Raw genomic sequence first — 24,740 nt, forward strand, 5'->3', positions numbered from 1 at the left:
TCGACTCTACAATGTAAAATCATACTACAATGTATTTCATATTTAAAATTTTTTAAAATTGGAACCACTGATGATTATTTTAAATATATAATTTAAATAGATAACCCATTTAAATGTACAAAATGACATAATCGTCAAATTGCTGTACATTTCTAAACCATCACTTCCCTTCATTGCTGAACACGCTCGTTCTCATAATGTACAGTAACGAACTAAATTATTGGCACAGCAAGGTTTTTAAACTTGATAGCAATTTTTCAAGTATTTTGAAACTTTTTTTTTAATGAATCAAAAAATTTACTAAGTAGAATAAAGTATTTATTAAGTTATACAACAAAAATATTGCAAAAAACTTCATCGTACATTTTAAAAAAATTAAATAACAAAAAAAAAAAAAAAAAAACAAAAAATGTTGCTGAACAAAATTATTGGCACACCTAAAAAAAACTTAAGAAACATAGAAACTTAATAAATACCTTATTCTACTTAGTTAATTTTTTGTTTCATTAAAAAAACGTTTCAAAATACTTGAAAAATTGCTATCTAGTTTAAAAACCTTGCTGTGCCAATAATTTAGCTCGTCACTGTATATAAAACCGACAAACAATACAAAAGTAATTTACCAACTCGATCTCTATTTCTCTCTATCTCTTTCTCTCTCTCTATCTCTCTCTTTTAAAATAACATATGTCACTTGATTAAATATTCTCATAGAGGTGAGAAAACGTAACCATATACGAGTATTATAATCAACTGATACTTAAAACGGGCAGACATCTTTGTGAGCAGGTAAATGCATTTCCGTCAAGTTGTTTTAGTAAACTATGGAAAAATGATTACATTCAATATGCTAGAGTCATACATCAAGCATTTAGCAACTTTCTACATCTGCATAATAAATTGAATACATCAGAAACTATAAATAATTGCCAACAACTGCAAACAAGCAACAAGTTCAGACGCCAAATGAAGAAATTTTGTTAGAATTGCGATTTTTGAAAAATGTGTGAGTGTGTTTGTGTATGTGCGTGTGCTTGTGCGTGTGCCTCGCAGTGAAGGCTAATGGCCCCAACAGAAAACAACAACAACAACAACAGCAACAGCTAACAAGTTGGCCAACTGTGCGAGACAAGTGCAGGTAACACCAATACCCCGCTCACCTGGTGGCACCCTGTACAAAGCAAAGCAACAACTAAGCTCACAGGTAAATCACAAGACAACGGCAATAACAAACCAAAAAGCAATTACAAAAGAGGCAAATTAGTTGTTAGTTGAAAAAGATATGTTTCTGTATATAATTATTGACATATTAATATAAATTTAATTAACTATAATCAAAATATACAGACTATTTCAATTATCATATTTAAGTTTAAATTTGTTTATGATACTACTTGGTATTTATTTCTGTTATTTATCTTGGCACACTTCACTTGCTTTAGTGCTCTATGCCCACAAGAGTCCAATTGTAGCGTATAGAATACTCCACCAGGCGGTTGCCAAATGGCCCAAGTGTGTGTGCCACAAGCCAGGAGATGACCGCGACCGCGACAGCCGAGTCGGCAGTGCCAGACTCTGAGGTAGAGGCCAGGCAATCGACCAAACTGTCAGCCATGGTGCGTTGTGTGCCAAAAGAGCAACCGCAGCAACAGGCAATTGGCAACTGGCAACTGGCAACTGGCACTGGCAAGCAGCAGACATTGGACATGGACAGCCGACAAGCAGCAGGCAACAGGCAACAGTCGCAAGTCAAGTGAATGGCCAATGACCACCAAATTGGCAGTAAAGCATACAAAAATAACTTCAAATGGTCAAAAGGTTAACAAAATCAAGCAGTGTGCGCGCAAAGAACACGATTTGTACAGCGAATACAAGCGGGGCTGGGTGCAGGCAGAGCTTGTTCCGGGATGTACTGCTGCTGCTGCTGCTGCAGCTGCAGCTGTTGCCGCCAGTCAGCCAGCAGCATGTGCAACATGTTGCCAGCATTCCGTCAGTGGCGGCGACGGCTGCCGCTGCCGGGATGCCGGGCAGCATAATCCCCCAGCCGATGCACAGCTAAAAAAATGATTAATGAGTTGCCTCATTACTTCGCGAAAATCAATGTCGCGCATTGCACCGCGCCCGGCCCGAAGGAGTTGGCCATGTTGTCGCTGGGCCAGTTGCCGTTGCCGTTGCCGTTGCCGTCGCCTTGTCGCATAATAAATCGATCATATTTTTATGGCAGACTCAAATATCAAAATGTCAGCGCTGATTCTGATCGACTGCGACAATCTGCTCCTGTCGCACACGACGCCGCGACGCGAAAAGATGCTGCAGCAGCGCCTCACATGTGCTTGCCGGCAACCTTGGACCGCCGTGTGCTCTGTGATCGAGTGACTGACTCCGACTCCGACTCAGACTCTGACTTCGACTCGGGCTCTGGCTCTGGCTCTGGCTCTAAATCTGAATCTGAAGCGGAGTGAATCTTGCGCGCTTCGTGCTTGTGTCTTTGCCTTCTTTTATTTTTTTTTTTTAATTGCCGTCGCGCGCCTGCTCCCAGCGCCCGCTTGAGCTCCGGCTGGCTGTTGCTGCGGATCTGGATCTGCGCCTGCTGTGGTGCTGACTGATTTTATTTATTAAACTGTTGACATTCTGTTTACTCGGCTGGCGCTTTGCCTCTTTTGATTCCATCACCCGATATCGATATCAACAGCTGCGCTGGCGCTTGCAACGCGTTGAATTTATTGCGGCTTGTAGTAATTGATTAACTTGATCGCAAGCTGCGATTGATTGTCAACGGTTCTGCTTTAGGCATCGCTTATACTCGTAAAAGAATCTTAGTATTATTTAACAAAAAAAGTGTGTATGGCATACATTTATATTGATCGCAGTTACTGTTATACACAGTTATATCAATTTGCTTAGATGCTCAATATAAGATATTATAGTATGTATAATTCATTTACAAAACATATTTAAATCAGCTTAGGAAAAATGAGCAGTGAGAACCATATTACCTCTTCGGTCTGCAAAAGCTTCTATATAAAAAATTTCATTTAAAAATAAATATATATATAAAACCTTACAGCTCTATTATATTAACAATTTTCATCTTATAAAACACCGCTCAAGCCTTAATTCAACGGCCGCTGCTTCATATCATAATCATTGAAGTGAAAGTGTGATATAATAAAAAGTATTATCAATGCGCTTTGAATCAACACAGAGTTGGAAATTTATTATCGTTAGACATAAAATATTTATTTTAAATGGAGCACTGTTGTTGTTGTTGTTGCTGTTGCTGTTGAGGGGCCAATAAACCAAAGCGATTGAACTCTTTATCGCTGGGGTTACAATGTCAACAGACTTGGTCCGAGTCAATATTGTAAATCTATAAAGGCGGATATAGAGTAATGCCAAATCGAACTAGCCCAAGGTGTGGAGCTGACAAATTTATGATCTTTATCAAGGTATGCCCAGCTAAAGTTTACTTTTCCCACATGGAGCACCAAAAGTACGAGATATCTATTTCAATTAGAGAATATATACTAAACGAAATTTTAAAGTCAATAACATTGAATGGGCTGGTTTGGCAATGGATGCTCTCTTGTTGCTGTTGCTGTTGTTGCTGTTATTGTCGGCAGCAAAAAACAAGTTGAATGGCATTGCAAATGCGCAACAAGAGCTGGGGCCAGCGGGTGGAGCAGCCTGCCAGGGTTCCTTCATCTTCTTTGGCTTCCACAGAGCGACAACAGCAGCCAAGTGCTAGCAGCAGTTTGATTGTTATTGCCAATGAATGAATGCACTTGCTAACTTCGTCTGTGAGGATTGTCTGCCACTGGCTCTGACTGCGACTCCAGCTCCAGCTCCAACTCCAACTCAAACGCCAGCCAGCAACAGCATCAGCTCGACAACAGCGCCAGGGGGCATGCAACACATTTTGCGGTCTGCTGCTGTAGCTTCTGCTGCCATTGTTTTCACTTGTGCTGCTGCCCTTTGTTGTTGCGTAAGCCCAGGGGGGTGTGTGCTGATATTATTGTTGTTCTCCTGCTGACTGCCGTTGTGGCTGCAACTGCTGTTGCTTCTGGTTATGGGGCATTTGGTATTTACAAATGTGTTTGGCAATGAATTTGCCGTCATGCCACAAACAACATTTCCAACTCCGCACCCATTTAGATGCAACTCCAACTCATTGTCGCTCACATTTTCACACTTTCTTTGGGGTGGGAGAGAAACTCGTTAGCTGTCTAGCAGCAGCTGCTCCCTGGTAACGGATATCCCTTGAATTAATCCATGTTTTGCTGTCGCACATATGATTTATTGATACTTCCTTGCTTACGTAGATGTGTACTGGCTCTGTTAAAGTCATCTGCGTGCATGAATTTAATATCAATTTAGAACTCCTTTCAATATTAGAAGCGCAGACCTCGCATATGAGAAACGGACATCAAATAACTTTTACAAATAAATTACTAAGTAAGTTCAAAAACAATGAAAAATCTAAATGATTCTTTATAAATAATCTCTCTCGCGTTCTTATTCTTTATTCATTTCTCTTGCCTTATAACACTTTATTTCCGTTTCTCTTTCTCGTTTTCATTCTCAATCTCATTCTCATTCTTTATCTCATTCTCATTCTTAATCTCATACTTATTCCCTTTCGCATTCCCATTCTCATTCCCGTTCTCATTCTAATTCTCATTCTTAATCGCATTCTCTTTCTCATTCTCATTCTCTGTCTCAATCCCATTCCCATTCTCATTCTCACTCTCATTCTCTTTCTCACTCTCAGTCTCATTCTCAGTGTCCTTCTCTTTCATATTTCCTGCTCTTTCTAATTATCTCTCTCATTATCCTTCTCCTCCTCCATATCATTCTCCAAGCAATAAAAATTCACATGCTGCATATTTTACAAGTAGAATCCGTTGAAATTTCAACACCCTTCACATACGTGCAACCAAAAATTTTGTTACGCACTGAATGTCCATTGTTCTGGTGCTCGACATCGGCAGCAACAGCAATATAACCACATAAATTAATGTACATACAATACTTGTGTTCGTACTCGTACTACAGCCATAATAACAAGCGATGCAGCGGTGCAGTGGTGCAGTGTCGACAGCAGGAATCGCCACTTCTTCAATTGATTTTATAAGAGGCAGCACGAAACGGCTTTGTTGGTGGCCAACGGTCAGAGCTGGAAGGGATGTGGATCGAGGCGGAGGGGACTTTTGGAACAATGGACTAACGTATAACGAGAGGTATTGTGTGGTGCCATATTGAATGAATTGATATTGGTATTGAGGTATTGGAGTATTGGTCAGCGGCAGAGAGAGGGAGAGAGAGAGAGGGGGAAAGAGCGCACAACAACATATTGAAATCGTATCAATTGAAACCAGTTTCGATGTCGTTGTTAACACATGTTGGTCGGTACCTAAATCTGCAATCAATTGGCAGACGTATAAATTTTCAAATGCCAGCAGCAGGACTTCGTTGGGGCCAGAGTGCTGTTGAACGACTTTCAGTAGGCCTTGGGTTTAAAGTTGGGGCAGTTGCTGTTAACTGTTTAGCCAGATTCATTTTTATTTCGTAAGTCAACGAGCAGTAAATAAATAAAAAATTGAAAAATTCAAGTGGTTGCACAATGTCAAACCTTCAAGATGTACCGCTTGCCGCGCCCGAAACTATGCCAACAGCCGAACACGACACAGCCGGAACGAAGTCCAATTCGCTGAAGCGCTTCTTTAAGCTTGGCAGGAAATCCATCACACCAAGTGATTTCAGCGAGGATCAAATCGACTTGGAAGATGAGGCCAAGGACCCTGGCAAACCAGGCAGCATAAGTCGTTTTCTCACCCGACTTAAGGGCACTACGAAAAGTAACTGTGCTACTTCTTATACATAAATCTATTGTAGATCTAGACATAAATATATTTTTTATCTCCCAGGCACTGTGCAGTTCACAGAGCCTGACGAACCCGCTTCCAGCACTGTCAGCCCGGCCGTGGAGGAGGCTACCGACAAGCCGGTGCCAAACGCAAAGCCCACAATTAAGACATCCATATCTGGCTATTGGAAACAGCTTTTTCACCGCCAGAAGGCGGCCAACCGGCAGGAAGAGAAACCGGCAATAGAAATGGAAAATGTGCCAGAATCACCTCAGATATCGCAGGAGCAGCAGTCTGATCCAGTCCAAGCCGAAGAGGAGCCCACAATACCGGCGGCAGAACCGTTGCCCGAGACTACAGATATTACTGAGCCAGAAAAGACATCGGATATTCATCTAAACTGCATTCCGGAGATACTCGAGGAAGTGCAAATGCTCGCTATTTCCGATGTTGTTTTGAATGCCTCAAACGAGGAGACCGAATCATAGGTTATAGCTGTAACCTATTTAAATTTACTGTTATCCAGTTTGTAAGAGCCTGCCAGCCTTCTGCCACCCACTCACCATACATTTTGAGGAATCGAAGCATACATACATAGACACACACGCATACACCCACACACACACACACGCACATACACATTAAGTACATTAGTTCTTCTGCAGTTCAGCTTTAACTTGAAACCCAAATGCTGAATAAAGCATATTAAGAAAAATCCCAACACATTGTTTAATACCATTTAACTACCCATACAGCCCCCAACAACTGTAAAACGATTCCAACTTGGCTTGGTCAGTTCACAAAGTTCAGTTAAATCTGTCGTTAAAGTGTCTGCCGGTTTTAATTTCGCCCCTTTTTTGGGCACTTACCGGCTGCAGGTTAAAAGGTGCCGCATAAACCAGACGAAAGTCTCGGACAACCCCAAAAGAAGCCCTAAATGCGACTCCCTTCGGCTTCAACAGAACATTTTGCGCATGTGTTAAATTGCTAACTTTCATTGATTAACTACATTCATTATTATTTTAAATAGAGTACCAAACAGCGCGTCTTCTTACTACTGATACTATACAAATTCATTATGTACTCAATTTTCAGTTACAAGTATATGTGAAGCATTAGGCTAACTGTCTCTCTGTCTGTCTAACAAAAGCAAAAGACGAAGAATAGCTACTTAAGATCATTAAAAATGTCTATATGTATGCAGCATCAAGCATTTGCTACTTATTCTTGAGTAAACAGAAGCTAGAATGCTTGCAGCGGCAGAGAGTGCTCCCATTGGTCCCTTAAAGCTCGGCTGCGACGACCCCTACGAAGCCCACGAAGCTAGAATGCTTGCAGCAGTAGAGAGTGCTCCCATTGGTCATTTGACGCTCTTGATCTCTACCTGACGCCAGGCTCTCATTTGAGCGCCTATTAGACTTTGAGCGAAAGTCGCCCTATATAAAGGGCAGCTGCAGCATTTCTTCAGTCGCTCAGGCCTGGTGGGGGTCAATCGTTAGGTGCATTGAGGTAAATTAAAGTGAAGTAATGTAATGTGATGCATGTGATCGTTTAGCCAATCATTAAAGAGGAAATATTTAGAGGAAATATTTAGAGGAAATATTTAGAGGAAATATTTAGAGGAAATATTTAAAAGAAATATTTAGAGGAAATATTTAGAGGAAATACTTAGAGCAAATTCTTATTATACTTATATACTATCTATACTTTTTGCCAATAATTATGGAAATGGGGGTGGATTCGGAAGTGGGAGTGGGGTATAGCAAGAACAGTCGTAGTTCTATAAAATTCCTATTTTTAATGGGTTCAGAGTATACAGAACTACAACTTTCATAATGAGTCTATACTAAGAGTACATCAATTTTTTATTTGAGTTAAGAACAAAGAAAGTTACACAAAGTCAGCCTATAGAAATCTACAAAAAATACCCTATATATGTATATATGTACTACTTGGAAAGTCTCCAAAGCAGAAACTTGTTGCATTTTGGACAAACAGCTGGAAAATATTTACAAACAGAACGCAGCAACTGCGCAAACTCGCCTCGGCACCAACTGATAAGGATGGCAGTAAATATTTACAAGAGAGCCGACCAAAACAAACACTTGTTGTATCGGACCGTCAAGTCGGAAAAGCGGGAAAGCTGCGTCAACTGCAAAATGCGAAGTAAACATTCGAAATGCGCATGTTCCGGTTTCAGCTGGTTTTTCGGGCCACTCTCGGGGTGAGTCTTAATCAGCAGTCGTAAAAGTGGGTCAGTGCTCACTCCACGGCATATTCCGGCTATTAATTTTATAAAAATGCAACTCAAATAATTAATCGAAATCGAAATCTGCGACTAAATAATATAAGAAATAACATATAAGCCGGAAGATTGGGCAAAAGTCTGCGTGATGTGCGGGATAAGTGTGAGAAACTCGGTCAATAAGGTGTTCGGCACTTGACACAGCGAAATTCTTGCACAGATACACACATTAACTCACACTTACACACCCACACACAGCACACCCAATCAGCGAACACATACAGAGCTCAGTTTAGTTATAGAGATTTTTCTTTGTGGTCAAGGTATATCGTCAACCCGTAAAAAATTGCAAATTTATTGAAAAAACTAGCTAATTTCGAGGTGAGTGCATTGCAAATAGAAGCCCACAACTCTAGTCTAATTGGAATATATGAAATTTATAAAAATTACTTAAAATTCAGCAGTCACTGAAACTTTTACAGCATCAGCCACAGGCTGGTACAGATTACGTAATGCTTAGAGATTGTTCAATTTGGTATTTAATGTTTTGAAACATTTCATGCAGAATGCGAAGTCGCTCGGCAGCAGTTTCGGCAATGCAAAGGAATTGTCTGATATAATGACTGGCAGCTTTAAGGTGCAACTCATCAACATGGGCACTCGCGCTGCCGCCTGTAAGTATGCCACAGGAGTCTCAAGTTGCAACACCTTTACCCTGTACTTATTGCATAGGGGCATATTAGTTATATGGCGCGCAACAACAATTCTTTAAAATATTTTTCCACTTTTTCATTCACAGTTCAGGCAAAACTGAGAGCCCTCCATGAATATCATGTACGCCTCTTGCACAATGTCTTACCTGCGCCCTCTGGCGTCGATATTGCTAACAATATCAAATACTTTTCTCAAACTCTACTAAGTAAGCTCCACCCAAACTTACCCTTATATGGCATCATTAACATTTTCTAACTTGCAGCTGTCCTTAAAGATGTGCGCACCTCTCCGCATGAGCTCATTCGCGATCCTCTCGAAGATCCTACACGCATGTCTGCCTATCCAAATCTTGAATATGGCAATCTCTATAATGCCTTGACCATGCTCATCGATGTGGCACCTTGCATCCAGTATGGCCAAATTGGTAAGCTTCTAATGATAATCCGATAAAACTCTCTCATTTACATTTACTTTACTTTCAGTCTTTGGCAAAGCTTTGCTACAGTGCCTCTGCTGTATATTACCCTTCCTCGACAAGGATCTTATTGATAATCTACCCTATCTAGTTAGCTCTACTATATCTGTACTACCGCCAGCCTTGCATCAGGATATTGTCAATGCATTATGCTACTATATTTTACCCTTTACTATAAGTAGGTTTCACTTCTGCTGGCCTACAGCTTATTCTAATCTAATCCTTCATCTACAGCACGTCGCAGCTCCGATGAGCAGGAGTGCCAAGCCTGTCAATCGGTCTCCTCTGTCATCATGATGGTCTTGCAGTACTCGAAGAACCCAGGTAAAAGCCGTTTACACTTCTTGCTGTATATATTATGAGTATGAGTATTATCTTCCAGCACATCACTGTCAACTGCTGGAGTGCCTGATGACGCTGAAGCATAACGTCGTCAAGGATATACTCTGTGTGGTGGCCTATGGCACGGCTGTCTCCCGCTCTTCTGCGGCCAAGCTGCTCTTCTACTACTGGCCTGCGTTCGATCCCAATCTTTTTGATCGCAAAGTTCTGCTCTCCAAGCTTACCAGTGAGTAGAGTGTGCAAGTATTCGGGCCGTAGAAAAATCATAAAGCTGAATGCGAAAAAAGTTGTATCCTCATCAACGATTAAGTTTTTTTTCAGCATTCCCAGCTTAGTCTATGGTTTCCCATGCCTCTCAATTATTTTTAATAAATATTGTCTCGACTCTCTCCAATTGTGCAGATGACCTGGTTCCATTCACCTGTCAGCGCGAGCATTGCCCCAACGCTGGCAATGCTGAGGCAGCCAAGGTTTGCTATGATCACAGCATTAGCATCACCTATGCCCAGGACTGTCCGCCGCCATTGTATCTGTGCATTGAGTGCGCCAACGAGATACATCGGGAGCACACGAACTTGGAGTTTGGCGACATACTGCATCCCATGCAACAGGTGTCGATGGTGTGCGAGAACAAGAACTGTCGCTCCAACGAGAAGTCCGCCTTCTCCATCTGCTTTTCGACCGAGTGCGCCAGCTTCAATGGCAATCATCCCATTCGCTATTGCGCCCAGTGCCACAGCAATCGTCACAACTCTCGCCGTGGTGGGGATCATGTGGTGCATCGCAGCCTGCAGCCAGCCTGGCAGATGGATCCCGAGATGCAAATGCACATGGTCGAGTCCGTGGTCAGTCTGCTGCGCGAGGCCAAGCCGCTGAATTTTGAGCCGGGCAAGGAGTCCTTGATGGACGTGAAGAAGAATGGCAGTGCGACCACGCCCGACAACATTTCGCTCGAGGAGCGCCAGAGACTTGGCCGCTATGGCATCTGGTTACTGGTGGGCCGCTGCACCCCCACCGCTGACACACCTGTCGAGGTTTTGGGACGCATTCTTAGCATGCTTTTTCACTGGTTTCATGTCACGGCCTACTCCTACGATGGTGAGTAGAGGAAGTAGCAATTTATCCCACACAGAGCTTAACGTTGCATTTCCAGCTGCTGGGCAGGTGGAGAGCACCATAGAGAAGCTCAAAATAGATCACGTCTGCAACTGGTTAAAGGAGATTTGCCGCATACACTACAACGTCTTCATCTCCTGTCTGCTGCCCCATCCGCCGGAGTACGCTCGCGTGGGTGGCCACTGGGAGACGCTCGCCTCGCGCACCAGCCACCTGAAGGAGGGGCTACAGCGGCTGATTTGCCTGGTGCCCTACGAGGTGATCACCTCGGAGATATGGGACTATGTGATGCCGCACTGGATGGAAGCCATTACCAACGATGTGGCCGAAAAGGAGCTAAACGAACTCAAAATTGTGCTCAGCAAAATCCTCGATCCGGAAATGTCGCCCTTGGGCTTCGATGCCAAGACCATGTACAACTTTGTGGCCATACGATTCGAGAAGACGACAGCCAAGGTGCAGCAGCAAGCGCTGCATTGGCTACAAATACTGACCAAGCTGGAAATACTCATACCACTCGTCCAGCTCTTTGCCATGTTCGGCGATGGAGTGCGCATCATGAAATATGGCATACAGCACGAACTGATGCGGGAGAAGGAGAAGGAGCCGCAGACGCAGCAGCAGGCGAAAGCGCCCAAAACGCCGTGCAAGGAGAGCAAGGCCGAAATGGCCAACCCACCCAGACGCAGTTCCATTTGTAAATATTACTCCCCAGTAAATGAACTCCAGTTACTTGAATTGCCTTCCATTTGCAGCACCTGTTGTGGAGGATGACTCTGGGAATACCTCGGCCATATCGGATGATGAGGCGCCCACCAATCGTCACACAGAATTTTCCACGGATGCCGAGCACAATCTCACCTGTTGCATACTCATGCTGGACATTCTTTTGAAGCAGATGGAACTGCAGGACGTGGAGCAGCACATGGGCATACACACCAGCGTCTGCGAGAACGTCTCGCGCCTTATCAAATGCATGGTGACAGCGGCCCGGGTGGGTCTAAGCAGTCATGTGTGTGCCCTGAAGGTGAGAGCTCTAACTAATTCCAACTAGAATTTCTACAAACTGAGATCTTATCTCATGCGGTTTCAGGTGGCCGAGTGTGCTTACTGCGAGGCCTCCACCATGTGGCATCAGCTGTCTACGAAGCTGGTGGAGTTTATGGCACCGCTGAATCCTGTCAGGCCACCCGATGTAAGTAATCCTTACTCAAATAGCCAAACAGCATCACTGATGAACTGCCTCAACTCAGGTGCCCATTGAGGACATCATCGAAGAGGAGAAATCATCGCGGAAGTCGCCACCCGAATCTGAGAAGGAGAAAACCCGTGATGTGTCGCTCTCCATGGCACCGTTGCCGATCCCATTGGGCCCGCTCGGCGGCTTCGCAGGTAAGCCCGACGCTTTCCGAGCGCTTTTTAGTTGATTTGCGAAATTCGGTTGTAAAGAGCCTCTCGAAAAGTCTCCAAGTTTTGTATCTAATTCGAACCCGCAAAACCTAACCTATAAATACTCGTAACTAACCACCGTAAAAGTAATCCCAGACAAATATCACTCAACTTGTAGCTAAAAACGTAGACTATACATGATTGCCTCGACTATATGCAGGCAACTGAATGGTATGACGCCTTTGAAAGCGTCTTTGTAAACAATTGCTTAGTCTAAAGCCCACGTTTAAAGCGCATATAAATCAAGTTTGGAACCAACATAGAAACCTGCACCTGTTATGCTCAGTAAACAGTTTGAACTTCCCTAAAACCCAGACCAAATTAAAACGAAATTCAAATAATAAACAGCTTATGGAACTTACCAAATACTAAACAAGACCGAGACTAATTCCTAAATTGAAACACATTTCACTAAGAACGCTGCAATTAAAACCGAGATCATTTATTAAGTCTCTTTCCATAATCATATTTTAAGAAACATTTTCCTTTCAACTTATTTGGCTTTTAATTATATGTCTATCTTGCTATCTCTATCTACATAAATATGTGTATCTTTCTCTCTCTCTATCTCTAACATATTCTACGCGTCCACTGTATAAATAAAAATCTTACTAACGCTCGCTCGCTGTCTCGCTCACACACGCACTTTTCTCGCGCGTACCAACGTCTATCTTCTGTCTATCTCTGTCACACACTGTCGCTCTGTCGCTCTGTCGAATCAATCGGTCTATATATGATGAATTATTAACTTGCTATTTAATACAATAACAAACCGTCAACTACTCATCAAATACTAAATACTAAAATTTACAATCTATCAATCATTATCAGATATCTTTAAGCTAGATCAATTCTTTTCAGACGATGGAAAAATTATTATAATGGCAGGTGATGCACCAACAGCAAATTTATCATTTGTTAAAAAAGAAAAACCAAAAATAAAAAAAATAAAAACTACACACCAAACACAAATCAACAATAATCAAATATTTGCATTACATTATTAACATTGTTAATCAGTTAAACATACATTTCGTTACAATTCAAATAAATTTGAGTACTTTATACCACACGAACACACGAGTAGACTATACACAGCAAACACCCCACCTATAAGCAGACAGTAAACCACTTTTAACAACAACAGCAACAACAAAACACTCTTCTATCCAACAATGTCTGTTTCGCTTTCTAGCATTTGATTTAGCATAAAAGCTTTTAAGTATATATTCATATATATATATATTAGATGGTCTTTAACGTAGAACTCCCAAACAGATAAATATTGATTGCTCCATTTAGTTCCATTATGTTTCGGTTCGGTAAACGCTCTTTACACACTAATAAATGCGTCTTCCACTACACTAATAATACACTAAAGTCCACAGTTCTAATCCCGCATCCGGCGTAGCACTCAGTGCCCTTAACACATATTGATGATCTATGATTTTAAAGACTATTTTCTTCAGGAGTAGCCATTGTTGAGTGTCTGTGTGTATGCAGTTTATGGTCATTCGAAGAAATCTCCATTATATTAATGCCATATCCGAGTCGATCATGAACTGATCTTAAGCTGCGCACACACATTGACGCGAACCCCAATTGGAAATGGAAAAATTGGAATTTTCAAAACTTGCATGTTGATTAAATCAGTGAATTTCCAAAAACAAAAAACAAAAGTATTTGCATATTGACCATGAGCATTAGTGGAAACAGTTTTTAGGAATTATACTTTTAATGTATGTACATGGATGCATGCTCGAATTAGTGAATGCATTGCGTTATCTTGGCCACTTAAATAATTTCAATTACAATTACAATTACTACATATTTCAATTACAATTACAATTACAATTACGATTTCGTTTCCATTTCTAGCAGAGTTGTGTGCAACTGACGCAATCAGTATATATACTAAAGCTTACTAATCTCAATTATTTATATATATATTCTCTTTACGAAGGTCCTGTGCCTGTGGCCGTACCACAACCCGAGCCCCACTCAGTGGGCGGCGTGCTCGTCCACATGCCCCACGTTTGTTCCGTATGTATTTCGAAGTATTCCGATAAGTATTAGCAAACCTTATATATTATATCTTACGTTCTTTGGTTGACACCTTTTAATGGCGAATAATATTCAAGTTTCAAGTTTTCACACACACACACACACGTACACCACAAAACATGAAATATTATCAATCTTAATAATTAAGACAAACAAAATGAAAACAGCAAAGCCTATGCGTTTAAGTAGGTATTCAGAAACATTACAACAGCAACACTGAGTATACTTTGTCAAATACGATAAATATATTATAGTTAACAAAATAATACAGATTCCATGCGAAAATGCAGTTTTTGTTTATCGTTTTTGTTTTGTACTTTTCATTTCGATGCAATTGAAAAAATTACGAATTTATAATTTTCGAAGCCAAAAACCATTTGACAATTATACAAAACTTTTCATTTCTTCATATATTTTTTATAGAATAACGAAAATGGGCATTCAGTTGATAGTAATGAATTGAGAAAAGTTCACGCCACAGACGAGGTACTTTGTGCATTCATTTACAAACAAACCAAAACAAAAATCCAAAATCAAAATTGAAATCAAACCAATCAATATTATTATTGAAGTATTAGTTGTATCATTTGGCTATTTCAAAACTCCTACATGCAATTCGATATTTGTACATTTCAATTTTCTATGCCTATATTTTAATTGGTTTTTATCCCTACAACAACAACAACAACAACAATGTGTTCTTCATGTTAAGTGTATATAAATTGTACAGAGTGTTAATTCGATTTACTTTATTTTACGAAATTCTTCCTCTAAATACGTTCCTATTTGTTTTTATTTTTACCTACATGCATACTTCAATTTAACAAGACGACAAAAAAATGCATTTAGTGCAATGCTTATAGGCTTCTTTTATACTAATAGATAATTTTAATAAGTTTCAATCACATGTTTTGTCTCTTCAAGCTTCAATATACTATGTGCTTAATTACATTAAAAAATATTATATTTACATATGTATATAAAATACATTCAAATAGTATAGTCTTGGCAAAATAGGTCAATCAACAAGATTTTAGTTGAAATTAGCTTTAAACTTATCTAGGACTCATTATCATTATCACTATAGAAAATATGTTTTTTTTTTTTTTTTCAAGCAAATAAAAGAACCATTATTATTCATAATACTCTTAAACTATATCAAGAAAATTTTAAATACGAAAAAGAAAATCTTAAGGGCAACAATCTTTAGAATCTTTAACTTTTTTCAGGCTGCCGATAGTCTATCAATGTTTTCGTCTGGTTTTGCTTTCAGAAAAAGTGCAAATAAAAAATAACATAAAAAAGAAATTGTAGATATTTTCCAGTTTTATCAATGTAGCATAGTTTTATTTCTCGATATTATAGATGTTTCGGTAATTTCAAGGTATTATAGGCATATGTATATAAATTCTTCTAGTATATTTTTCAAATTTTTTTCTACTCCCGTGTCTCAAAGTATCTTGTATGTGTGTGAATATATAAATTTCAGAGTACTACAAAAACGGAAATAAAATGTAAACGAAATTCTTTCTAATTAACTGTCGTTTTTCTTTTGAATAAATCTCAATTGTTTTTATCATTTTTAATTAGTTTCTATATCATGTAAATATTACGTTAATTTTTACAACTTTTCCACGTACTCTTAATAAAGTTTGGTCCACTTATTTACTCTACTCAATGTTAACTAGCATGTTTCGTGTACAAGCACCGTGTCAGTTCCTTGATTCCAACACCGAGCAACAGCCACCAACTGTACAAAATACCATTAATGCACAAATACCCTGCAATTTATTACATGTTTTTATGTAAATCGTTTATGTAAATCACAAACTAATTCTACCTTTAAAAAAAGATATATATCTATAAACATAACAAATATTATTGGATGTGTAAGTTTAAGCGACGTTGCATTTATCTATGTACACTCGTACCTTATGTGATGAATGTGATCTGCCGTACACCCACTTAATATGAAAATACCGTGTAAATATGTAAACTACCGACTTTGTAAAGATGTGCCCGTCGGTGCGGGGGAGCCTTCGCTTTAATCGCCATACCTTTGCTATCTAATGCAGATCATGACGGCGACTGTAGAAACAGTTTCAGAGCAGCTTGACTTGGCCTCCATTCTGCCCACGGACAGGGCTGTGGCCCGGTCCATCACGCTGTCCGACGCGGATGTGGGCAGCGCCAATGTCAGCGTCACCAAGGCGTCCGTAATGGGCGAAAATGGAGCCAACGGCAGCACAGCTGGCGGCGAGAACGGCAGCGGCTCGGAGAACGATGAGGAGGAAGAGGACAGCGATGACTTCTGGCACACATCGGTGGGCAAATTCAAGTTTACGCTGGATCAGCTGCCCCAACCACTGCAGTACATACACCAGCTGCTTACGGTGCGTATGCTTAGCTAACTAAGGACGTGAATAGAGATAAAAACGAAAGTCTGATACAGCATAGCTGATATATGGTCCATAAGTCTGGAGACTGCCAATGTCTGCAGATCTCTTAACTATTTGCATTTCGATTAGCAATTGTAGATCGTATTTAAATGTAATATTTTTGCAGGAAATACCGACAATTAAAAAGCCCGAAATACTCTACTATGTGCTGCAATGCCTGAAGACGATGGCGCTGCACGGCGATGCGTTGACGAAGGCTGCGAAGGAGCAGCGCGGCTTCTTCATATGGTGCCAGGAGAACTTGCTGATCAAGAAGTGAGTGAATGCTGTCAAGAAGCTCAAAGCAGAAATTCAGCTTTTCCTCTCTCTCTATAGCTTGTGGGAGCTGTGCAATGCGGAGCACTCGCACATCTGTCAGGTATGCGTGCCGCTGCTGCTGCACTGCATCACGCTGCCACTGGGCTCGGATGTGTTTTGGCGCGTGGTGCAGGAGGCATTTCACGATGTCGATTGGCGCGTTCGCTTCACAGCAGTGGAACGAGTAACCGTGATTACACGTTTTATGGATTCGACACCGCTGCGCTCAGAGGTTGGCCTGCAAACGGCACTGGCCACCGCCTTCTGTCATCTGATCGCCAGCATGGATGACATCAATGTGTATGTGGCGCAGCGGGCGACTCTGTACATCGGAACCATACATGATACGGCAATACGGTCACTGCTCTTCTGCTTGGAGTCGCAATTCGATCTGTTCATTGTCGATCGGCCCGTGGTGCTGCAGTCGGTATATCAGCTGCACAATTCGCTATCCGACCGCAAGATACTCAGCTGGGAGTTCTTTCTCAATCGCTTCGATACGCTCTTCGTGGAGGCGCAAATCAATCTGGAAAAGTGCGGAGACATTTCGTACCTGCGCGACCTGCGCAACTCGGACAACGGCAGTGAGGCGCTCTCGGCCAAAATACTGAAGGCCAGAGAGGCCCTCAGCCAATCGGACACCAGCGGCAGCATGGCCAAGACTCTAAGCGCCTCCTTTGGCACCAAGTGGCCCTACAAGCGAACCATGTCCGCACCAGCCAGCATGGCGCCGCGTCAGGACTCCAAGTTCGGTAAGCCGTGAGATCTCTGCTGGGATTTTCGGGAAATTCAGTCTTGCCATTGCAGTGCCCGAGAAGGAAAAGATCTACAGTCGCCAGGTCTCGGCACCCATACTCAAGCGGAAGACCTCGCGCTTCGGATTGGGTCAGTTCCTAGGCACTAGTAGTGGCAATCAAAATACAAATACAGCTAGTCATAGTGTGGCCACAACTAGTAATACAAGATCTAAGGCCCCGACACCATGTCCCATACACCAAGCCCACTCCCACAACACGGCCTTTTCCTATCATCCACACCAACACCAACACCAACACCCACATTCACATCCACACACATTACAACACCATCCACATCACACTGGTAGTAGTGCACCAGTAGCGACGTTTGCCTCGGCTCATAGTCAGAGCCATCAGTATTTAGTGCATTGTGTACCGCCTAGTCATCATAGTCCACTGCCCACGCTGCAGGAGGCGGAGACCCGTCTGCGCACCCAGGCTGCCCAGCAGTCGTTGCAGCAAGCCGCTCCAGCACAGTCGACGACGGCATCGACGCAACAGCAGCAGCAGTCCTCTGAGCAGACGCGTGCACCATCACAGACCACAGTGGTGGCAGCCGTGGGTGGCCTGGCGACGTCGAGCTTCACGACAGGCGCCCCACAAGCAACCACTGTCCACAGCTTTGCCACGTCCCTTCACTCCCATTTCCAAAAGCATCCCTCGGCACCAAATCTGCTGCCGCCACAGCCAGCGGTGGCTGCACCCAGTCCCAGTCCCTCGGCACTGGCCTATCCCATGCATTGCACATGTGATGTCGCTCCGCATCCGGGTGCCAGCACCACTGGCACCACGGGCACCACGGGCAGCAGCACGGCCAACCCAGGTAGGTTGTAGAGCATGTGTGTCCACGTAGCCACATTAGCTGTCTTTTTCCCCGTTCTCTTCCCAACTATTTTCATCCGCAAATGGTGTGATGGCTCGATGTTCAGTGTACATTGTATAGTTCACAAAAATCTACGAAATGACTAACTGCTATTACATTATTACGATCTGATAGCTTCGGACGAAGCGATTCAATATTTTTCAGATTCTTTGTGAATGATATAATCCTAAACGCTGGCCTGCCAACGTTTCTCCGTGCTTTCTTTTAGTCTTTGGCTGTGAGCCTCCATTCGCTTCATTTCATTCAGAATGGAGGAATCTCATTATTATTATAATTTTCATTTTCAATTTACATGATGGCACGCTATTAAAGTATATATTTCTGTAAGATTAAAAAAAAAAAGTTCGAAAATAACAAAAGCTTTTTTTAAAAGACTATTTTTTTGGAAATGTATTCTTATTTCATATTTAAGATGTATATAGAGACTTAGTTTTAACATTTCTATTGAGAATGTTTTGTTTTACTTATTTCTTTTTTCGTCATTTTTTTAGTCCTACACTTAAATAAAAACAATATTAAAAGTATAAGCAAAATATAAATAAAAACTGTAAAGTATTTGTAATAATTTTAATTTTAATTTATTTTTCAATAAAAATATTTAAAAATATTTTATGATATTAAAAAAAAATATTTTAAAATATTTTACAATATTGTTTATTATTTTTTATTTGTTGAATGTGTGCGCTGTGTGTTTAATCGTTAAATGTAAACTTTGCTTTTAGCAAATCAGTGTTGATAAATGTCTATTACTGGTTTCTCACACAAAACAAACTCATTTTAAGTGTACCCTTCCGAACTGGTATGTATTCTCTCATGTACTATTGTAAACTTCTCCAACTTCTACTCGAGACACAAGAGCAACCAAATTCGCATTGGGTCCTGCTCTAAATACATTTGTGTGTGTATATATATATATATTCATCCACACTATAAACTGAATTTCAATCTAATTGTGCAATTGGCATGTGGGTGTACTAAAAACAAAAAACAAAAAAATTGAAGCAAAAAAAAAAAAAAAAACAAAACAAAAAAAAATACAGTCTATTCGAAATCGATGTTTACTTTCCTCTCCTCCAATTGAGAATTTTATTAATTTCATCATTAATAAATTGTTTTATTAAATTTTTATTAGATGGCCATATCCACTCGCTAGGTGGACTCAACGATGAGAATCTGATTGGACTACTTAGCCGCATTACGGAGTTAGAGGAATCGGATCGAGAGACAATTCACTTGCTGGTCTTTATGCTGATGCAGTTCATGTCCCGCACAGATCAGGCCTTTCCATCCGAGGACAAGCCCATGACCAGGACGCAGAACATTGTGTTGAAGCATTTGTTCCTACTTCTGGGCCACAATCAAATCGACAAGACCTTCCACACCACGCCGGAATCACTACGGTAAGCTAATGGCGTAATTCACTACGATAAAAGATATTAATATTCGTTACTCTTTGCAGTGTTTCAGCCGTATTCAATGCATTTCTGGCCAACTTGCCGCAAGTCTTGGATCAGAATCATTTAATTGGAGGACTCATGTTGCCGTCCGTCATGCAGATCATTTTGTATGCACCCAATCCGACAAGCACTTCGGGCGAATCGTATCAGAATATTGTCTTCAACTACTCGCTGTGGTATCTGGAGCAGTATCCGCGTCGCAATTGGCTCTTCACCCTGCTGGTCGTGCTCTACAAGTACTCCTATACACAACCACCGCTCAGTGGATATGTCATCTCGGCCATTCGCATGATCATGAACAGCCTGCGCGGCCACTTCCACCAGTGCCGACGCATCCCCACCACCACCATACTGGATATACAGACCAGCGTTGGCGGTGCAGCACGATCACGCGACGTTAGCCAGCCCTCTCTGGGCACAGATCCCGATGACAAAGAGGCAAGTCCTCCGGCCAGTCCCATGTTCCCGTCTGAAGGCACTAGCGCCGCCTCCAAAAGCAAGGGTCAAAACGTCGCCTTCACGCCCAAACTGCAGCACGCCTTCCGCAAGTACAACGACTCCAGCTTGGATGCGGATGAAACTGAGTCTGAACTGGTGGCCATACCCGAGAGTGATCTCTCCGACAGCACACTTCATGGCAGCAGTGCACCGGTAAATCTAATTACTAACATTGTCCAAGCTCCAGACTAATTGTCTTTCTTCCCTAGGGCTCCTTTGATGATGCCATTCACTTTGACGATATGTTGCCCACAAAAATAGAGTCACTGAGGAATCGCCGTACAATTGAATACTCCGAAGAGGTAAATCCATATCTTTAATATCTTCGATTCGTCTGGTTTCTAACGTATTGAATTTTTACAAATTTAGAAATCCAAAGCGCCCAAGTCCATGATCACCACCAAAACCGGGGACACGTACTCAACGAAGATAAAGACCAACGAGTCCGTTAGCACCACCGTGGTAACCACCCACGCACGCCACAGCCTCCAGGAGGGTGTGCGCATGATAGTGACGCCTCTAGTCGGATCCGAGACGACGGAGACAGCGATTGTTAGCCCGCCTGTGGATGTGCATCGTGCGGTTACCGTGCGCAACAAGTCGTTGGAGAACGCAGCTGCCTCTACGTCTAAAATGTTCGCAGCCATCGCCACCAATCATCTGAAAGCGCTGGGCGCGCTGCAAGACGTGCCCACAACCAGTGGCAGCAAGCCCAGCACCAGCAGCAGCACCACTGGCAACGGCAATCGCTCCACAAACGGGGCCACCGCCACACTGGCCTCCAACATTGCCAAGTCCATTGGACGCCACAAAACCATCGTGGAGTGCAGCGCCGCCACATCCAGCTCGTCAGTCGATGACTCACGTCAGAAGAAGTCGCAGACAAAGTCGTTGAAGCGCACCGACAAGCCATATGGTTCACCGGACTCGCCGCTGTCAAAGATGAGTGTAATGCCCAATCCATGTGACGAGCTGGATGCGAGTCTATTGCCACCATCCAAGAATATTGCCGCATTGGAGATCCCAACGCCTGAGCGACTGCTGCCCATTGGCACACAGGATACGGTTGCCACATTGGTGGAGCGCATGCGAGATGGGCTCAACCTGCCGGACATAAGTCACCTCAAGCAGGACAGCCTGGACGTGTCGGAAAGCACCAAGGATGATGTCACCCACAGCAGTCGCAACAACTCGCCCCGGCGACTCATAAAGCAGGTGGCTCTCGAGTCACCGCCCAACCCCAATGCACCAGTTGCAACTCCAGTGGCACCGTCCCAACACCTGCCGCAGTCACAGACCCATCAAGATCTGCACACATCCATTCTGAAAAACGTCACACAAGATCTAAGGCAGCAGTCCAGCGAGCGTCAGCCGCAGGCCACTGGAACATCGACCACCTCGAATAGCGTTAAACGACCCAGGCAAAAGCTGGCGCCTTTCAATGTGGACACCAATGCCATACCGGACATACGCTCGCGCTTTGCCGGCTCCTGGCCACCTCCACCGCCTGTCCAGCCAACCGAGGAGCACGACGAAGAGGGCGAAGACTCGCCCGAAGCTGCGAATGGACACGCGGCGCATTCAACGGCCCACGCCCAGCGAGGGGTAAGTAAATCTTTTACTTCTAGTTGAAAACATAAAATGTTTGACATGAATTACAGGGTATATTCAAGTTGATCATAAATTCATATTTAATAAGTCCTCTTCCGTTTCCCGACAGAGCTCGCGACGCGTTGGTAACTATACTATTGTGGACCGCTGCTCCGATTGCGGCGCTGTCATCGAGGAGTATACAGACGAAGAGATTGGCATATTCATCGTAATCCTAGGCACCTTCATTCACCGAGAGCCAGCGATAGCAGCGCCCTTCCTGCCCGAGGTGCTGACCATGACATCACGGTGAGTGTAGTCAATCGAAATTACTTTCCTTGCATTGCCGTTCATTGCATTGTGATCCATTGTAGAATCTGTCTGAGTGGCACGCACTCCTGGCAAGGCGAGAACGGGCCGCCCTTGGCTAGCAGCGCCCAGGCCGTGGCACTGCAATTCATCCGCTGCGTTCTACATCAGCTGGCGCCCAATGGAATCTTTCTGCAGGTATTCCAGACCCAAATGAAAAGTAAGTTGGCCGCATATTGGAGTGGAGTGGATCATCTTTAATAACTCGTTCGGTTTGCAGTCAAGATACGGCACAACCATTTCCGCAGCATTGCCAAAGCGTTGCAGGACTTCCAGGATCTAAATGCAACCAGTCCCATTTATATGGTCTGCGACTCTCTGACCTCGAAGAAGGCCCTGCCCATCGATCAGCTGCCCATCATCTTTCGAAACATGGCCGAGTATCTTCAGTGTGTGCCCGTCGAGGCAGGAGTCGGCCTTGCTGTGTGGTCACAGGCCATGCAGGCCGTGGAGTCGTTGCTGCGTCAGGTGATTGTCATCATGCCCAGCCTCAGCAATGCCGAGTATATGCTGGATCTGATTGTGGCCACATTGCGCTTGAACTGCGTGCCCAAAACTCTGCTGGATCCGTACTCCAAGATTATGGCCTACTGTGTGCAGCACACCAATTTGGAATACCAAACTCTCTACGATCTGTGCACGCTGAGCACCCGATCCTTCAACAAGGATCGCGACAAGAACTTACTTTGTCGGCAAATGATCTTTGAGTTTGTGCAGGCACTGAAGTTCAAGTCGAACATCCCCGATCACAATCTGCTGATGATCATCGGATTCGTTCTACTCGATGCGGGCGGCACTCTACCACCAGGTGCCTTGCCCGATCTACCAGACGCCGCTCCTGTGCTGACCACAAATGCCGCCGACTGCTTGAGGCAGTACATCAACGATGTGATCGACTTTCTGGCAGATTTCCATACACTCAGCAAGATTAAGGTAACTCTTTCCAAATGTCGTTATACCACTCGCTAACTGAGAGCACCTTCTGCTCTTGCAGAATTTCAAGAACGGCCAGACAAGCAATGGCCTGGGCGAGGACACCCTGGGCGGCGTGCTGAAGGGCGCAGTGGCCCAGTACCTGGCACTTGAGATGTCCAGGGGTAACTCCCGCGACAACAAGGCGGTCTCCCGCTATCTGCCGTGGCTAAACAATGCTCCGTCTTCATTACAGCAGGGGTAAGTCAAGACGAAATTCTTGCACCGTAATCGAATACCGATTGAACTACTTGCAGTCCCAAGGAGTTTACTGAATGTGTGGGTCATATGCGCCTGCTCTCGTGGCTTTTGCTGGGCTCACTTACGCACATGGCTTTGATGCAGCGCCGCCAAGAAACGCACACATTGCCTCCAGTTCTGCCGCCGAATGTGGCGCCTGGACAGGGCCAGCCGCCGGCAGCTAGTGTTCATTACCAACATCAAGGAGTCACATATTCGCAGCCTGTGCCACAGGAAGCATCCTGTCACATAGCCGATCACATTCAAGTGATCTTCGCGGGCTTCGCCGAGCAGTCCAAGACATCGGTGTTGCACATGTCCTCGCTGTTCCATGCGTTTACACTCTGCCAATTGTGGACCGTTTATTTGGAGCAGATGGCTCACAACACCAACAGCAATGCCGAGGGCAGTACGCTAGGTGTACTCTTTGAGTTTTGGACCAAGGTGACGCCAAGCATATTGCAACTAGTGTCGCATGCCAAGCCACCCAACAAGGAGCTGCACGCTCAGGCCAGCGTTGACTTCCAAACTCAAAGCACCAACTCAAAGCTATCGGAAATGGTTAACTTACACTTTCTTAGCTTGCTGGAGGCCCTGAAAGAGACAAACTCTACGGTGCTGGGCAAACTGCTGCCCATGTGGAGCACTGTGCTTTCTTCGCAAACCCAACTATCGGATACGCTACATGTCCGGCTGCAGAACGTACGTGACTATGCGCCCGACTTTGAGGAGCAACAGACCCACAAATCAGAGGCGCTGCTCAAATGGTTACAGCATTTGCAATTTAAAATGGGCCAAATAGAGCTTCAGGCCTCGACAGCTACACAGTTTTACTCCATTTGAACTTAAGGCGATACGAATACATATTTATCCAATGCCATAGATACTTTATAATATGTTGCGTTA

The 24,740-nt window shown here is 43.3% G+C and overlaps 2 protein-coding genes across 10 annotated transcripts; both read left to right on the forward strand.

Moving 5' to 3' along the window:
* The first annotated feature begins 5,490 nt into the window (after positions 1-5,490).
* LOC108651161 (uncharacterized) lies at positions 5,491-6,588 on the forward strand. Its single transcript, XM_018100640.3, has 2 exons — positions 5,491-5,858; positions 5,928-6,588. Exons 1-2 carry the CDS (start codon positions 5,624-5,626, stop codon positions 6,353-6,355), a joined length of 663 nt encoding a protein of 220 aa, XP_017956129.1. The 5' UTR covers positions 5,491-5,623; the 3' UTR covers positions 6,356-6,588.
* A 1,519-nt stretch (positions 6,589-8,107) lies between these two features.
* Positions 8,108-24,709, forward strand: unc79 (UNC-79 domain-containing protein). Of its 9 annotated transcripts, none has more exons than XM_018113387.3 (28): positions 8,108-8,493; positions 8,678-8,786; positions 8,912-9,031; positions 9,089-9,250; positions 9,309-9,479; positions 9,536-9,625; positions 9,684-9,869; positions 10,046-10,741; positions 10,797-11,456; positions 11,515-11,786; positions 11,853-11,954; positions 12,013-12,151; positions 13,040-13,096; positions 14,172-14,251; positions 14,696-14,758; positions 16,348-16,665; positions 16,838-16,986; positions 17,047-17,780; positions 17,836-18,648; positions 19,841-20,108; positions 20,168-20,816; positions 20,873-20,965; positions 21,033-22,268; positions 22,384-22,562; positions 22,628-22,782; positions 22,843-23,555; positions 23,617-23,795; positions 23,852-24,709. In XM_018113387.3, the coding sequence occupies exons 2-28, from the start codon at positions 8,732-8,734 to the stop codon at positions 24,675-24,677; spliced, it is 9,165 nt and encodes a 3,054-aa protein (XP_017968876.1). In that variant the 5' UTR covers positions 8,108-8,493; positions 8,678-8,731; the 3' UTR covers positions 24,678-24,709. The 9 variants fall into 9 exon arrangements, with proteins under 9 accessions (XP_017968876.1, XP_089112780.1, XP_017968878.1 ...); XM_089256654.1 differs by having other exon boundaries at positions 13,070-13,096; XM_018113390.3 differs by having other exon boundaries at positions 8,109-8,493; positions 17,836-17,913.
* Positions 24,710-24,740: the final 31 nt, after the last annotated feature.

Source organism: Drosophila navojoa, chromosome 2 (genome assembly GCF_054131105.1).
Source record: "Drosophila navojoa isolate 15081-1374.11 chromosome 2, UAZ_NAV_1.0, whole genome shotgun sequence".
Taxonomy (NCBI): Eukaryota; Metazoa; Arthropoda; class Insecta; order Diptera; family Drosophilidae; genus Drosophila; species Drosophila navojoa.